The 15,636-nt window shown below is 37.1% G+C and overlaps 2 protein-coding genes across 2 annotated transcripts; one reads left to right on the plus strand and one right to left on the minus strand.

Moving 5' to 3' along the window:
* The first annotated feature begins 234 nt into the window (after positions 1-234).
* On the plus strand, positions 235-3,647 carry LOC140005088 (serine acetyltransferase 5-like). The gene is made up of 2 exons (XM_072045271.1): positions 235-2,279; positions 2,893-3,647. Exons 1-2 carry the CDS (start codon positions 1,893-1,895, stop codon positions 3,382-3,384), a joined length of 879 nt encoding a protein of 292 aa, XP_071901372.1. The 5' UTR covers positions 235-1,892; the 3' UTR covers positions 3,385-3,647.
* A 738-nt stretch (positions 3,648-4,385) lies between these two features.
* Positions 4,386-6,822, minus strand: LOC140005089 (inorganic pyrophosphatase 2-like). Its single transcript, XM_072045272.1, has 4 exons — positions 6,559-6,822; positions 6,291-6,412; positions 5,977-6,178; positions 4,386-5,040 (listed from the first exon to the last, which is right to left on the minus strand). The coding sequence occupies exons 1-4, from the start codon at positions 6,697-6,699 to the stop codon at positions 4,678-4,680; spliced, it is 828 nt and encodes a 275-aa protein (XP_071901373.1). The 5' UTR covers positions 6,700-6,822; the 3' UTR covers positions 4,386-4,677.
* Between the last annotated feature and the right edge of the window lie 8,814 nt (positions 6,823-15,636).

The following is a 15,636-nucleotide window of genomic DNA, read 5'->3' on the forward strand; positions in this document are numbered from 1 at the left end:
TTTCTATATTTGTAATAACTATCGTATTATGTTGTTATTCAAGAATTTCACGAGTTTCAGTCGCTTTTTATAGGTAGACTCATTAGAAAAATTCCCTACATAACTAGCTTCACAAGAAACAATTAACGTGCATGGCATACCCAACAAGCCGAATTCTGCATAATTAGATTACAAATAATTTCTGAAGCACAAAAACTTTTTCCATCTTCTTAATTTATTCAATAAAGTTGGCAGGATCCTCGCGGAACAGTTCATCGGTGGTCGAACTTCTTGGAGAAGCTTATTCATTTTGACATGCACGTTCGAAACCTCCTGAGATTGCAGCCAATATGTGTTATCAATGCATCTAGGCATTCATGCTCACATATATTGTAGAGCTCTTTACTCTAGAAAATGACAGTATGCTCAAAAAAAAAAAAAATTTTATTTTCATGCTCACACTTGGAGCAATTATGATGTCTTAAAAGGTCAAATTATATATTTTAAAATTTTATAAATCCTTGACAAGTATTAAACCCAAATAAAGCCATGGAAGGAGGCGTGGAAGGATTTCTTTTTCCTTTTTTCTTTTCTTTTCCAGCTCTATTCTGTCTCAAATTGTATGCAATTTTTTTTTTTCAATAGAGGAAGGATGGAATTTAAGAAATCAGAACGGGGAAGGGAGATTTGAATCTCGAATGGCAGAATCTCTACGTTTTAAGGTCTTAACTCTAATCGCTAAATCAATGTCTCAAATTATATATATAAAAAAATTTGCCAACACAGTGATTATTTCATTTGTGTATAAGGATTTAGAACAATAAGGGTTACTTTGGAACTTTGGATGTGATGTTATTTGTAAAAAATTTTTTTGCTTGAATCATAAACACGTTTTTTAACTATTTTTTTATATTTTAATTATCTTTTTATGTAATATATGTCACATCGTAAAAAAGAGCCACATGTTATTTCAAATAATTTTTCTAAATAATCTCTTGCCCAACAGACTATGAGTAAAAAAAATTTATAAGGCATACTGCACAAGGAGTGCACTCATTGACCACCTCAAAAAGTTTTTGGCAGATTATAATTTAAAGATTCGAGATTTTATAAGTTTTGACTCATTTGAGTTTATTGCATTTGCTTTAAGCAGTACATTTGCACTTTTGTGCCACAATAAATTGATTTAACGAGGTATAGCCTTATTTTTGCATCCTTAATTCTCAAAGAAATTTGATATTTAATACAAAAAAAAAAAATGTTATACTCCATCTGACCCACTTTGATAGTCTCGTTTTTCATTTTCATCCGTTCCAAATTATAACCTACTTTCCAACGGAAGAATATAGTTAATTTTTAACTTCTCTAGGATATCCTTATTTAATGTACTTTCTTATAGTAAATATAACCTACCTTATTCATTAATTATTTTGATTCATGCCTTGAATGATGCAATTTTCTATTAATATTGTTGTTGCAATTAATGTAAAGGTATGAATATTAGTTATACTACCAATATTAATGCAATGGTATTTTAGAAAAATATTAGGTTATATTTACTTTTTCATTAAAGTTAATTAATTTTTTTAAAATATTGTAAATACAAAATTCAAGATTATCAAAATAAGATGGAAGGAGTATTTTTGAACATTAATTGCGAACTTAAAGTAACACATTAAAAACAATATCTTGGTAGTGTGGGTGATGGTCGAAGTTGTGTTTAACTTGATCTGATTTCAAGGGAACGAAATTCAATTTTGATAGAAAGAAATAGCGTAAAAGAAAATTTTCATATCCAATCGTCCGGTAGTGTATCCCGGGAGAGCTAATTTGAGAAGATTCCATACCCTCATCCCACAGCTACTGGACAGTCCATCGGAGATAACCAGACGACCACTTTATTAGACAAACAAATGCCAGGACAAGACAACCAATCCCCGCCTTCTCCGACCGCCGGCAACGTGGAAGAAAATGAGGACGAACTCCTTGTCTGGGAGCAGATAAAATCCGAGGCGCGCCAAGACGCCGAGTCGGAGCCAGCCTTGGCTAGCTACTTGTACTCTACCGTGCTTTCTCACTCCTCATTGGCTCGCTCGCTTTCATTCCATCTGGGAAACAAGCTTTGCTCCTCCACACTCCTCTCCACTCTCCTCTACGACCTCTTCCTCAATACCTTCTCCTCCGACCCCTCCATTCTTTCTGCCGCCGTCGCAGACCTTCGAGCCGCGCGTTACCGGGACCCGGCTTGTATTTCTTTCTCTCACTGTTTGTTGAATTACAAGGGATTTCTTGCTATCCAGGTATGATTCATATTATGCTTCCTTCAGCTTTCTACATTGGGTTCTTTCTGGGTTTCAGCCAGAATGGTTGTTACCGACATTTTTTGTGGGAAATAAGGTCCTGGGTTTGATTTTTATTGGACTTCTATGAAATTTTTATATTTGTCGCTAGGAAATCAAAAGCCCATTGAGTAATCTCTTGGGTAAATATTTAAAAATTTGGAAGGTTTGTAGTCAATCACTAGGGAACTACATGGCTATGTATTCCTATGAACTCACTATTTATTTACAAATAAAAAGAAAAAGAGACAAAAGACGCCTTGGTAAAAATGCACAGAGGATGATTCCGAACTCCAATAGATAAGTGATAACAAAGGAAAAAGTAAGTAATTAATAATTATCGACTGGATAGTTGTAGATTATGCTGTACTATTTGCTCAATTACCCCTGCACTTTGCTGATTGCTATACTTTTTAGCTTTTTTCAATTGCTTTTATCTCTAGAATTTCATATGCATCAGAAGAATGAATAGTGCAATTAACCCATTAGATTCAAATTAAAGAAAATGGAAACTGCGATATGTAAATTCACATGTAGATATGGATTTATTGTCATGATTTATCTGTGGATGCAGACACATAGGTTGGCACATAAACTATGGCTTGAAGACGGAAAGCCGCTCGCACTATCATTGCAATCTAGGATATCTGACGTCTTTGCAGTGGATATACACCCTGGGGCTAGAATTGGGAAGGGGGTGTTGCTGGATCATGCAACAGGGGTCGTGATTGGAGAAACAGCAGTTGTTGGGAATAATGTGTCGATACTGCACCATGTAACCTTGGGTGGGACCGGCAAAGTCTCTGGTGATCGCCATCCAAGGCTTGGTGATGGTGTCCTGATTGGTGCTGGAGCTACTATATTGGGGAATGTGAAGATTGGTGAGGGAGCAAAAATTGGAGCTGGATCAGTTGTGCTAATTGATGTGCCCCCTTGGACAACAGCAGTTGGAAATCCAGCAACGTTGGTCGGTGGAAAGGAGAAACCTAAAGTGCATGAAGATGTGCCTGGAGAGTCCATGGATCATACTTCATTCATTTCTCAGTGGTCTGACTATATGATATGAATTTGAGCCAATGGTCACAAGGTTTGATATTGGATGTTAGTAGAATTTAATTGAACTACATTGGTTGAGTCACATTGGACTGGGGGATTTAGAAACTCCAAGACAGTGGCTTAAGGAGGCCCTCTTTCAGGCGTAGTTAGACAGGGTAAAGGGGAGCCTCTTTCAGATGTAGTTAGACAGTAAGGGGGAGGACTATTGTTTTGTACATTTATAATGGTGGAATGAAAGGGTGCTTCTGAGGCTTTTCAGACCTCTTCTTTGAATTTGTGCTCACAGATTTTGCTCTTAGCGTGCACCGAGGCCCTTGTTGCATAATGGGGTTTTAGTTTGTGGTTTCAAAAGCTCAATTGCGACGTTGAGTTGCATGACTCATTGTTACATGCTATTATCAATCAAGCAGAAGACTTTTCCAGTTGCACGGCCTAACTTGAATTCTTTTCTTGCAGAACATTGGTGAAACAGTTGGCTGTTGCCAACACCACCTTTGAATTTCTTATAATCTGCAGCAAGTAAGAGAAGATATCAATGCTAAACTCTCTGAATTTCCGTACAGTAAAGACAAGAATATGAAGCCAAAATTACTTCTTTTTTTTTTTTTGGGAGGGGGGGGGGGGGGGAGTGGGGTGTGTGTGTGTTTTATTGGGCGAAAGTTGAGCACTTTGTGTTTCAACATTTGCTTCTACGCGAAATTGCCTACTTTTTCACGTAAAGTTAACCTAATCGAACAATGCATCTCCTTCAGAGAGGAATTGTCTAGATAAACTATGCATCTGCTTACTTCATGGTCAAATTGCTCCTTGAATGGGTCATCTTGCTTGCTTTGGCCTCAATTTTACTAGCGGTGCAAATACGCCTTTTAGCAATCTGCTTTCCATAAATTTGATTCTCTAATCATCTATCTTCGGCGTCTCTTGGATTCACGAATTGTTGAGATGTGATCTAGTGCCAAGTTTCCATTAAATTCTCGAATGCGTTATCTAGAAATAGGAGCACATATAAAATTCTGAAAGGGATGGTCCATAACGAGCACAAACTAAACCTCTTACGATGAAGTTAAGCCATAAAATGGTTTGAATCTGAGCCTCAAGTGAGAGTAGGCCAGCTCAAATCTGTACATACATACACACATTGGAAACAAGTGCAGATTTTCACTGTGTTCCTCGTGGATTGATCAACAGATAAGAGTTAGAAAATCACGGAAAACCTAGCAGCAAAAGCAACTAAAAAGTTGGGTTATTTGGAGTTGATCTGCGTCTCCCACTAAATTTGGCCATCGGGAAAAAGCATTGGCCACTACTGAGGAACTGATAGAGCTTGAGGTAAGGCCTGGTGAACTGACATAGGAATTGTCTGGAACTTGCAGTCGGTTGACAACAACTGAGACAGACTTTCCTCTGCAGCGAAAATGGAGTTAATCAGTTGGAGAAGAAGACGTTCAAGGTCTTCACCATCGTTCCACTCGTGTATCTCTGCCTTTAGAAGCATTCGATTCTTGCAAATCAAATCCCAAACAGGGAAATTCTTCCTTGGCATCATGTAATCTCCTTCCTTCAACTTTAAGCTTGGACAGAAGTCGCCAATCCCATCGCCAAGATAGATGAACCTTTTCTTCCCTTCTTTAGCTATAGATGCTTGAATCCTTTCCATGACCATACCCTGTTTGCGCAAAGGAGAAAAAAAACAAACACCATTTTAAGACCAAAGAGTTTTTAAGTTTCTGAACAATTAAGGGACTAGCCATTTAAAATCCTTCACATTAAGTTTTTTTTTTTTTGTCAGGAACGATACATTTGTATAACCTACTCCATCCTAATCTAGGGGGAGAGGAGCCTAAGGAAGCTATGGAAGGGACTAATGGGTATACAGACTCAACTCAATCAAAGGAGTGCTATGACACAATTTTTAAATTTTTTTAATGAAATTTAAACCCTCACCAACAGTCCAAGGAGGGACTTAACTCCCTCCTCCCCGTAGCCACTGAGCCAATGGCGCAGTGGTTCTTCACATTAAGTTACGTAGACTGTTTTGAATGCAAGTACAAATTGTGTTGGTAGATCCATTAAATTAAAGGGCTAGCCTTTTCAATCGTTGCTGATTATTAATTTATGTATTTGTAACCAACTGAGCTAGGACCACGTGAATTTCTCAAGTAGATCGCGACCGGTAGGGACCTATGAATTGTTTGTTTATTAGTACTAATTTGACACGGCGAGACATGGGTCAAAATGTACTGCTGAAGACAGGAAAACACATATTCCAGTATATTCCAATCTTGAAGAAAACTGACGACGTGATAATGATTCTGTATCTACCTAACTCACGTGTAAAATACTTTTTCAAGACAATTTCTATCGTTATAAATAGGTAGCAACTCCTTGTATAATTTTTCTGGAAATTACGTACGATGGGCCTGCCTGACAACTCTGGATTTCTCTCTAAGTAGTATCATCGTGCCTTCTAGAGTAATGTCCTTAGACTTCGAGAATTTTATTAAAACTTTTACTTTTAAAAAAAAAAAAAAAAAAAAGGGAAAAGGCAAAACACGGAAAGATACCAGTTAGTGTTGTGGGGTTGGGAAGGAGGATTGTATACCTTGCACATGTTAGGAGGGCAGCGATCGCAGCCATGAGATGCTGAGTGGAAATCATGATATGGGAGGATTCTCAGCCTCCCATTCTCGTCAACGTAGCCTGGGTTCGTGTTGATCTCTGAGAAGCATCCCCTAATTCCTAGATGGTTTAGAATTGTCTCGATGAAGAACAGATTTGCATCACTCACTATCCTCAAGTCACACCTGCAAAAAACAAAGGATGAAAATCCATTAGTCCAGAGAAAAGCAGAGGAGAAAACGCCACTATCAAGGAAGCAGAAATCTTATAAAGAGTTGGTGATGAATGGTAGTGTACCCTAAGGCATGGGCTGATTTGATGGCCGGCACAATTCTGGGATGTATAGGAACCCTTTTCAGAACCTCTTCAATGTCCTGGATGGTTTTTCCGTTAGCATGAAGCTCCCCCATCATCTTGTCCTGCGATATCACGACGGAGCACAAAAACACCACAAGTAAGTCGTAAATTGCAAGACAATAATCTTATGTGGTTATTCGCTAATGAAGCCATCGTACGTAAAAGGACAAATGCAACTAAGATTAAAACAATAATATTAGAGATTTACCATGAGAGAATTCCAAGGCATGGTGGGAAGAAGTTGGTTGAACAAGTCAGTAAAACCTAACTCATCCAGAACCCAATTATCACTATCCAAGTCGATAATCGTCTTGTCAAAGTCGAAAACCACCACAATTCCGGCGGCCATTGTTATGGAATCAAGGAGATGGTGAGGTTTTTGGCAGAACCTTTTTGAGTGCGAGCGTTTGTTCCAGGACGGATACTAAGAGAGAGAGAGCGAGGGTTGGCGTGTTTGTTTGATGGATGCTAGCGAGTAAAATACGTCGGGGTATATATAGGTCTGGACCCTGGGCCGTTTGGGTAGAGCGTGATGGGCAAGCCTTACGGTTTGTGTGAATATTGAATAATAGAACCAGATCAAGATGCCAATGGAATATTACGCGAATTGGAGTTTGTGGCAAAGACCCACCACGCCACTCAAAGTCCCTTCCTTTATTTTCTGTTGTGGAAGGGCAACTGCCCCGTACTCGCTCTGGATTTGTTGGGATTTTGTGATCTTGCCTATTGATTTCGCGAGTGTGATCATCGGACGGTTAAAAAATAAAAAGGGAGTTGTGGCTTTGGTGTCCGGATATTCACGTTGGGGAATGATTCAGGAATTGCGCGGGAATATTCGTAGGGGTGGGTTAATTCACTATTCACTTCTACTATTACCGTCCGCTGTCCAACCCCGAAACGCATTTGCCAACTTTTAATTAAGGGACAGGATATTCCGTTGAGATGCTTAGGACAATCCACGGCGGCTCCCCCCGTTTTTGGGGTGCAATCCCGCCAACCTTCCCCGTTCAAGACCACTTGCAGACAAATTGACTCACCCAAATCTCCAAGCTATATTAACGGGTGTGTTGGTACAGTACAATTTATTTGTCCAAATTTATTTACTTACGTTATTAACAGATCTTTCAATAATATTTTTTATCAAATATACGGTGCATTAAAAAATTGTTACAGCATTTTTTTTAAAAAAAAATTATTCCAAATAAGCTACCATAAAAACTTATTTCACATACAGAATTGCTTTTTTCAAGTAAGAAAAAAATTATTTTTTCTCTACTGAAAAAAAAAGAAAGATTAACAATTTCTGCGTATTGATCCTCTTCTCATCTGTTAGAGAGGGAATGAGAATCTTACGTGAAATCGAGGAATATTCTTGCACGCACTCGGTCGGGAATCAGGCCACTGTACAAAAGTGAAACTTGCGTGAAATTGGAGCCATGTTGGCATAGAACAGGTCTAAAATAATTATTACTTACTACTAATTTAATGGAGGAGTAAGAGAAACAGGTTTAGCCGTTCCGGATAAGCATTAGGCAACAAGAAAGATCCAATTCGCGTCGGCTGTAGCCGTTTAGCTGATAGAGACTTGAGAGGTGGTTTTGGAACATGAGGCAATTCACATGATTTGTCGAATGATTTGTATGCCACGTAGGACCAGCACCTATATCCTCCATCCGCGCTCAGCAAAGTTTCTATTTTCTCAATTTCTTGGGTGGCCATTGCACATAATAATGATCAACCAAGTTCTTTCTTTCTTTCGAGTGATGGATTGAATATTCCTGAAATTGCATTGCCCGGTTTCAAATTTGGTCGCAAACGGAAGAGGAAGAGGAGGTGGGCGGATTGACCAGTCTTTTTCTAGATTATACAATATGGTTGCTTTTGGTTAAGTGGCCACTGCGGCAATTCGAAATTTCCCTTGTGCACGCACGTGCCTACGATTTGATGACAAAATTCAATTAAAAGAATAAAAAATCTTCGGCTGGTGGCCTTGTTTGGATTACTTGTTTCCGTCGGAAAATATTGTTATTTTTCGTGATCACATTTTTCTATCATCTTTTTCCCTTACATATATCAAATCGCTACAATAATTTTTCTATAAAAAATGACGAAAAATGCAATCCGAACACAACCTAAATTGTTTTCTATCTCTGAACGGAAAAGAAAATGTTGTTGAAATTATGATTTTGTCTGATCGAGTGGTGGAGGTGGATGACAGGGAAACGAAACCACTTTAATTAATTGAGCAGGATGGATGAAGATGACTCGCGCTGCTCATCGCATCGCATCGCATATTCCTTAGATTAGATGAGGAGCACCTTCTTTGCATTGCTATGCTCCTCCGGCTCCCCAGTTGAGGGCATATTCTTTGATTGCTCAGCATCAACTATCAACTATTTTGATTGCTCCGCAATTAATACTTGCCATATACCTTCACATTTTAAAATGTTAAATACATGTTTAAACCATTTAAGCAAATCTTTTATTAGGGTCTTTTTTGGGATTAATTAGAATCTATATACATATATATATATATATATAATATTAGGGTCTTCTTATACATTACCTATATATATTAATTAGAATCTTCAGCAGTTTTTAACTTGCGAACTGGAAATGGGCTTCATTACTGGGATTTATTGTGATCATTCCACGTGTCTTGGCTGGTATGAATATGAGCACCGAAAACGAACCTTCATGCTAGAGGCTAGAGTTCTCTGCGTGGTCGAAATTTAAAGTGCAAAAAGGTGAAAAGTTGCGGATGTCTCGAATATGGTGCAAACGAGATGAGTCGAGCCTCGTGTTAGTTTCATGAAACTCGAACTCGATGAGTTCAAAATGTCAAGGTCGAGTTCGAGCATAAAAAATATAAAAATAATAATTATTTTATTTTTTAAAAATAAAAATAAAAATTTTATTTTTAAAAATAAATAAAATAATAATTTTTTAATATAAATATTAAAAATATATGTAATTTTATTATTAAAATAAAAAATATATATATATATAATCGAACTCACGAATCTTGCAAGTTAACGAGTTTAATATTTTTGAACTCGACTCGCATTCAAACCGCTCGATTCGTTGACAGCTGGTCGGTCTCGAATAGGAGTTCGGTCCTTCGCAGAAGTTGCTCAAACACCTTGGCAAATGTCTTCTTTCTGCAAATAATATGTAACGTTTTCTAGAATTGAACGGATTGTTTCAACGGTTGAAATCAATCATCAGCTGTCACTTTTCTTTTGCAGTACTGAAAGATGCGTATCATGTAATCGACAGAAGTCAGAGATTCTTTTCAAGTCTTGCTCTAATCAATCAATTAAATACAACTTCGAACCAAGCAATCACATGTGTTTCATGGGAGGGAAGCCAATCACAAAGATGGCGGAAGAACATTTCCACCCCACCCCATTTGGGGCTTGAGACCCTTTTTTTTTGGGAAAGTGGGGAATCGCATATATATATATATATATATATATATATATATATATATATATATATATATATATATATGTATATATAGTTTAAGCACTAAGACAAAAGCTTTCGAATTCGATATCCGAACTGCTGAGGCCTGGACGGACCCAAATTGAATATCTGGACGTGCGTTTGGCCAAAAAAATTAATATAAATAAATAAAAATCGTGGGGCTGTAATCTACATCTTTTGTGTGAGTTGCTCGTGTTATTGGTCAGTCGTACGTAGTGTGTTTAATTATATCGTATTTCGTCCCAGCATTGTGAGTTTCAACTGATATATTGCACTCCTACCTAGGGCTGCAAACGAATCGAGCCGCTCGCGAGCGGCTTGTGTCAAGCTCGAGTCGAGCTCAATATTAATCGAGTTCGAGTCAGCTCGAATCGAACTCGAGCTCAGAATATTAAGCTCGTTAGCTCGCGAGCTTGAGTATATATATATTTTTTTATTTTTATTTAATAATAAAATTACGTATATTATATATATATATTTTTTTATTTTTTATTTTCATAGTAAAATTACGTATATATCTTTAATATTTTATTATTTATTCAGAAACAAATATTATTTTATTTATTTTTTAAAAAAATAAAAAAAATTTTATTTTTTTCGAGCTCGAGCTCGAAAATTGCCAACTCGTCGAGCTCGAGCTTAGTAAAATTTAGTCGAGACTCGGCTCGATTAGCTCAAAACTCGACTCGACTCGGCTCGTTTGCAGCCCTACTACCAGACAAACACCAAAATGAATTCCTAACAAAAAACACTCATCCGTGCACAGAAAATTCCAGGCTCGGTGCTCGCGATCTCAACTTGAAAAATCGGGGCATGATCATCTCAAGCACTAATTGTAAGTGTCAGAAGCATCACAATGTCATGGGCGGGGAAAAAAAAAAAAAAACCCTTCTCTGTCTCTTGTTAGTGTATTTTATTGTTCTCTTCTCTTACTTTCTAATAGATGCTTTCACAAAATTGTAATATATTTTTAATATGATATATGTAAAATAAAAATAATTAAAAAAATATGTTAATAGTCTAAAATGCTTGGATTCCTCAATTTTTGAAAAACAAGTTTTTAATGTACACGAACAAAAATAACTCCAAAAACACCATATTCATACAATATATCAAAAACAACTCCAAATATACAATAAATAAATAAATAAATAAATTACGCTACTACCCATCACTCTCTACCACCAAGACCACCACCTTACTGCCATCATCCCCATACCCACGACCCTCTCTCTCTTTCTCCGCCCATCTTTTTTCTCTCTCGCCTCCTCCTCCTTTTTTCCTCCTCCTCTCTCCTGTTCTCCTTTCTCTTTTCTTCTTTCCCTTTTCTCGCCCCCTATTTCCTTCTCCTCCACTTACCGCAACATTTCTAGTAACGATCAAATCTGATCGCAACCGGAAGTTGCGATCAAAACGATCATGGTTAAAGTGGTGGCTAAAGTCGCAACCATCACCCACAAGCAGGAGAGGTCGCAATCAAGACGGATGTGGTTAAAGTGGTGGCTAAAGTCGCAATCATCACCCGCGAGCAGGAGAGGGGTTTGGGGTTGGAGGGAAGGAGGGGAGGGGGGAGAAAGGAGAGGGAAGAGGAAAGAGGAGGAGGGAGAGGAAATAGAGGGAAGGAGGAAAGGAAAAGTATTATAGTAATTATCTCAAAAAAATCATTCAAATAAACTTCTATCCAAACAAACTGAGCTGTAATTTTACCACACCCTACGTATTTACATTCATCAAGTCGCAAACTAGCAATGATTTTCACTGTGTCCAAAAGGTCAATAAAGAGAGTAATTTTCACCTGTGATTTTAGACTTACTTTCACATGTGCATTGGCTCATCGACGTTCTTCGCAGCGAAAGTGTGTCTGATTAGAACTCAATCCCAATTCCAAAAAAGCGTGTCTGATTTCCGTATCTTCCACATCAAATTTCAGAAAGTGTTCAATAGCTTAGGTTTGGAGTCGGACTGCACCTCCACGTGTCTAAATCCAAGCTCCCAAGTAAGCTTTGGCCCTGACATAATTCTGCAGCACAGACTTGAAGAGCATCCAATATCAACCATCAGACCAAAAAGCCACGGACCTTTATCAGTCCCTATCAGTTCTCCTCCACCTCCCATTCCTAAGATTATTATTCATCGACGAGCCATCCAATCCAGTACAGGGAAAATTCGAAGCCAGTCACGTCTCTCTCCTTCAGTTGCCAGGGTGCTGGCTGGGCATTATGTAACCATGACAGTTGATAGATAGCTCAGCCCAAATCAAATGTGGTCCTGTTTCTCAAGAGAAGGTTTCATAACTCTAACTGGACCGACGACTCGAGGGAATCGGGATTGCAAATGTTCTTCTCTGATGCAGACGACAGTAGTATAAAAATAGTGAATGGATCGGACCCTCCTCAGTTGATGTAGAGTAGTGCGAGTTAAGCAGGTTGGAGTTGAGGGCCTTACTGGGCCGAAGCCACCGGAGTATCCAACTAATTGAGCCTGTGAAATCCCTTTTTTGAGTACCACAATATGCTTTTGGGCCGTTTGTATCACCAGGTTCTAGGTCCATGATTTCGGCCCCAACCACTTTTGTATTTTTTATTAACATTTCTTTTCTTCTCTAAAGGGCTTTTGCCTTCTTTTGTTACTCCTATTTTGGAGCAACGCACAAGGGGAAATCCCTGTGCTTTTGAAATGCCTGGAAATGATCTGTTAACAAACTAATGCTCGAAAGATCAGATTAGATTAGATAAGATTAGATGGGTGGTCCAGGGGCTGGGAATCTTGATGGATTTCCACTTCCACTTCAATGGGCGCTTGAAACTTCCCAGGAAACCATCGACAACGAGCATGCATGCATAATTTTTTGCTTATGTTCCTTATGATCTGTTACATATTATTACAAACCGGTATAGAAGAAACTGATCCAGAAAAAAGGGAAAAAAAAAAAAGATAGATTCCTACATTGATTGATTGAGGCTTCCTACCATCATCATCATCATTGCAAAGATAACCTTTGATGAAATGCAACTAATAAAACAGGCTTAAACATTCTTGATGATAGTTTTTTAAAATCATAACGGGTAAACAGGGCGGATTCAAATCAGAATGAATATAGCAGTACTTCGTATGAAAATTATTTGCCGCTTGGTGGCACAGGAAATAAATGTTATGAAGTAGGTACTCGTAAATTAATGAAAGAGTTTTTCTAATAGATATTTAATTCGTTATTACACTTAAGTCGAACCCAATATATCACGTGAACATATAAGCAAAAAATTATTATCTTACACTGTATTTATATATATATATATATATATATATATAGCCAGTGTCTAAACTTCAAAAACTAGAGTTAATATGCAAATGGATTACGCTAGCTAGGAGAATTTTCTGCCCTTTTAATTTGGGAGATTAACACATACATTAACAGCCCCGAAATAAAAATTGTTGGATTTTCCGTAGTAAAAAATCGAACTCATTAACCTCCTTTCCAGACAGACATCTCCGATTGAACATTTGTCATTCGTTCTGCTCTGGTCCTCAAGACCGACGCCGAAGATCGCTCTCTCTCTCTCTCTGACGCGATGACTGATAATCCTCGTGGGAGAAAGACGACTCCCGAGCGACGGTGCATTGCTTCATCAGTTTCTACACGCAGCTCATGACAAAAACCACCTCCTCCCCCTCATCTCATCTCATCTCATCTCTAACTAAACCCACTTTTCAACCCCTTGCTTTTGTCTTTTACCCTCAAACCCACGAAATATAAATTTAAAAATGAAAAATCTGCTTCCAAAAAATTTTCTAAAAAGTTAAAGATAAAAAGACGAGGCCATTTACGTCATTTCGGTCCACCTCACCACCCCCCACCGTCTCCTCTTCAACGAAGCCCCTGTAATCTACAGAACTCCCTTAACATATTTCCTAATCATCTCCTGCTATGTTAACCGCCCGTCACCCGCTTCCAAATCACCCACCGCTCTAAATATATATATATATATATAATTTTTTTTTTGTAACCCGAAACATGCCCTAATCCGAGTCCTTTGGACCCGAGCCAGCACACCAAATCGAAAGAAAGTCGATAGTCTCATGCAACTTTTCCAAGCGAGTTAGTATATGCAGCGCAGCGGTCATAAATTGAACCCCAGTCAGTGAGGAGACCAGCAACTCAAGGCCAACCCTTTAACCGCTGCGCCATATGCTCTGAGGTCACCACTCTAAATATTTCTCCAACCGATTCTTTTTTCCTAATTTTTTAACCGATACTTGCACGGGGCAGTACAGCACTTCCATTAGCGTATTGAGAACATGAATTGATGTGTTTGTTTAATTTTTCGATCAAAAAACTCGTACAAAAGAACTATAAGGTGGTTTCACATGATACACAAAGTATTTACAATATACGTAAAGATGTCCATCATAATATTTTAACTCGATAAAATATAAAATTTTCCCTTGAACCCTACTTCATGTTTTCTAATTCATACCAAATCAATAACATCATGGTTCCAGAGTCCGTTAAAGAGCCTTTCTATAGCAATATTTTAATGTAGGACACGGGTCATGAGAATTTGTTTTGTAAGATTACATAATAGCTCATATTATTGAATTGATGCAATTAATTACAACTCAATCAAATCACGACTCGTCCTGCATTTGGAACAACTAGTAGGATAAATATTGTTGTAGGACATGAGAATTTTCAAGAGCTTTTTTTTTTTTTTTTTTTTGGATGATACTGGATACATTTTGTTACATGTTAAAATAATAATACAGAGTCAGAGATGAATTTTGTTACATGATTAACATTTAAAATAGGGATAGTTTCATAAATCTCTCCCGAGATTTTTGACTATTTCACTGGATTCCCTCTAAATTTCAAAAATTACACTAATCTCCCTTGAGGTTAATTAACTTATAACATTAGATCCAATTAATAATTAAAAAGTGATATTAGAAGAGAGTGGACAACATGATTCCATCATTGTCTCTAATCTACTATTTTATTTAATTTATTTAATACCAACTCACACATTAAAGAACAACACTAAAATTTGTTGTTTATCATTAGTGATCAAATCATATATAGCATCCAAAAATTAGTATATCATTTAATTTTTTTACTTAATACAAGATTCAAATTACTCTTTTTAGTTAAATACTAATTGTCCAACATGATCAATAATAAATAATAAAAAACGTAATTAAAATATTACATAGAACAAACTTTAACATTATAAATATTCTTGTTAACACATTAAAATTAATTGTTGAGATTTTTATGATATTAAAATTCACACCTTGTAATATTTTGGTTGCAAAATTTTTTTGATTATTTGTTATTAATCATGTTTGACAATGAATTCATAATTGAAGTGTAATTTGAATCTTACATTAAATGAAAAATTTAGAATGATATACTATTTTTAATGTCATATGTGAATTAAAACATGATGATAAATAATAAATTCTAGATGAGTTAAATAATTTAGTAGATTAGGTACAATGGTAAAATCATATATTATCTTCTTTCTCCTGATATCATTTTTTTAATTGTTTGTTGGGTCTAAATGTTATAATATAATAAATTTCAAGGGAGTTTAATGTAATTTTTAAAACCTGAAGGGAGGCGAGTCAAATAGCCAGAAACCTTAGGGGGAGGTTTCTGAAATTATCCCATTAAAAGACTCTGCTTAATACAGATTTTGTCATGAGGTGAACAGAGGGCTTGATGATCATATGACCGCCGTGTGAGTGTAGCATGACTTGAGAAAATATAAAAGGGAGGGGAGAGAGAATGTGTATTATT

Source organism: Coffea arabica, chromosome 4c, assembly GCF_036785885.1.
Source record: "Coffea arabica cultivar ET-39 chromosome 4c, Coffea Arabica ET-39 HiFi, whole genome shotgun sequence".
Taxonomy (NCBI): domain Eukaryota; kingdom Viridiplantae; phylum Streptophyta; class Magnoliopsida; order Gentianales; family Rubiaceae; genus Coffea; species Coffea arabica.

Bases quoted from the DNA above. Each gene is read 5' to 3' on its own strand.
- LOC140005088 (XM_072045271.1), top strand. From the start codon at position 1,893: ATGCCAGGACAAGACAACCAATCCCCGCCTTCTCCGACCGCCGGCAAC. The intron at 2,280-2,892 runs GTATGATTCATA...CTGTGGATGCAG, and splicing joins AGGGATTTCTTGCTATCCAG to ACACATAGGTTGGCACATAA.
- LOC140005089 (XM_072045272.1), bottom strand. From the start codon at position 6,699: ATGGCCGCCGGAATTGTGGTGGTTTTCGACTTTGACAAGACGATTATC. The intron at 6,413-6,558 runs GTAAATCTCTAA...GTGATATCGCAG, and splicing joins TGCCTTGGAATTCTCTCATG to GACAAGATGATGGGGGAGCT. The intron at 5,041-5,976 runs GTATACAATCCT...TTGCGCAAACAG, and splicing joins GCCCTCCTAACATGTGCAAG to GGTATGGTCATGGAAAGGAT.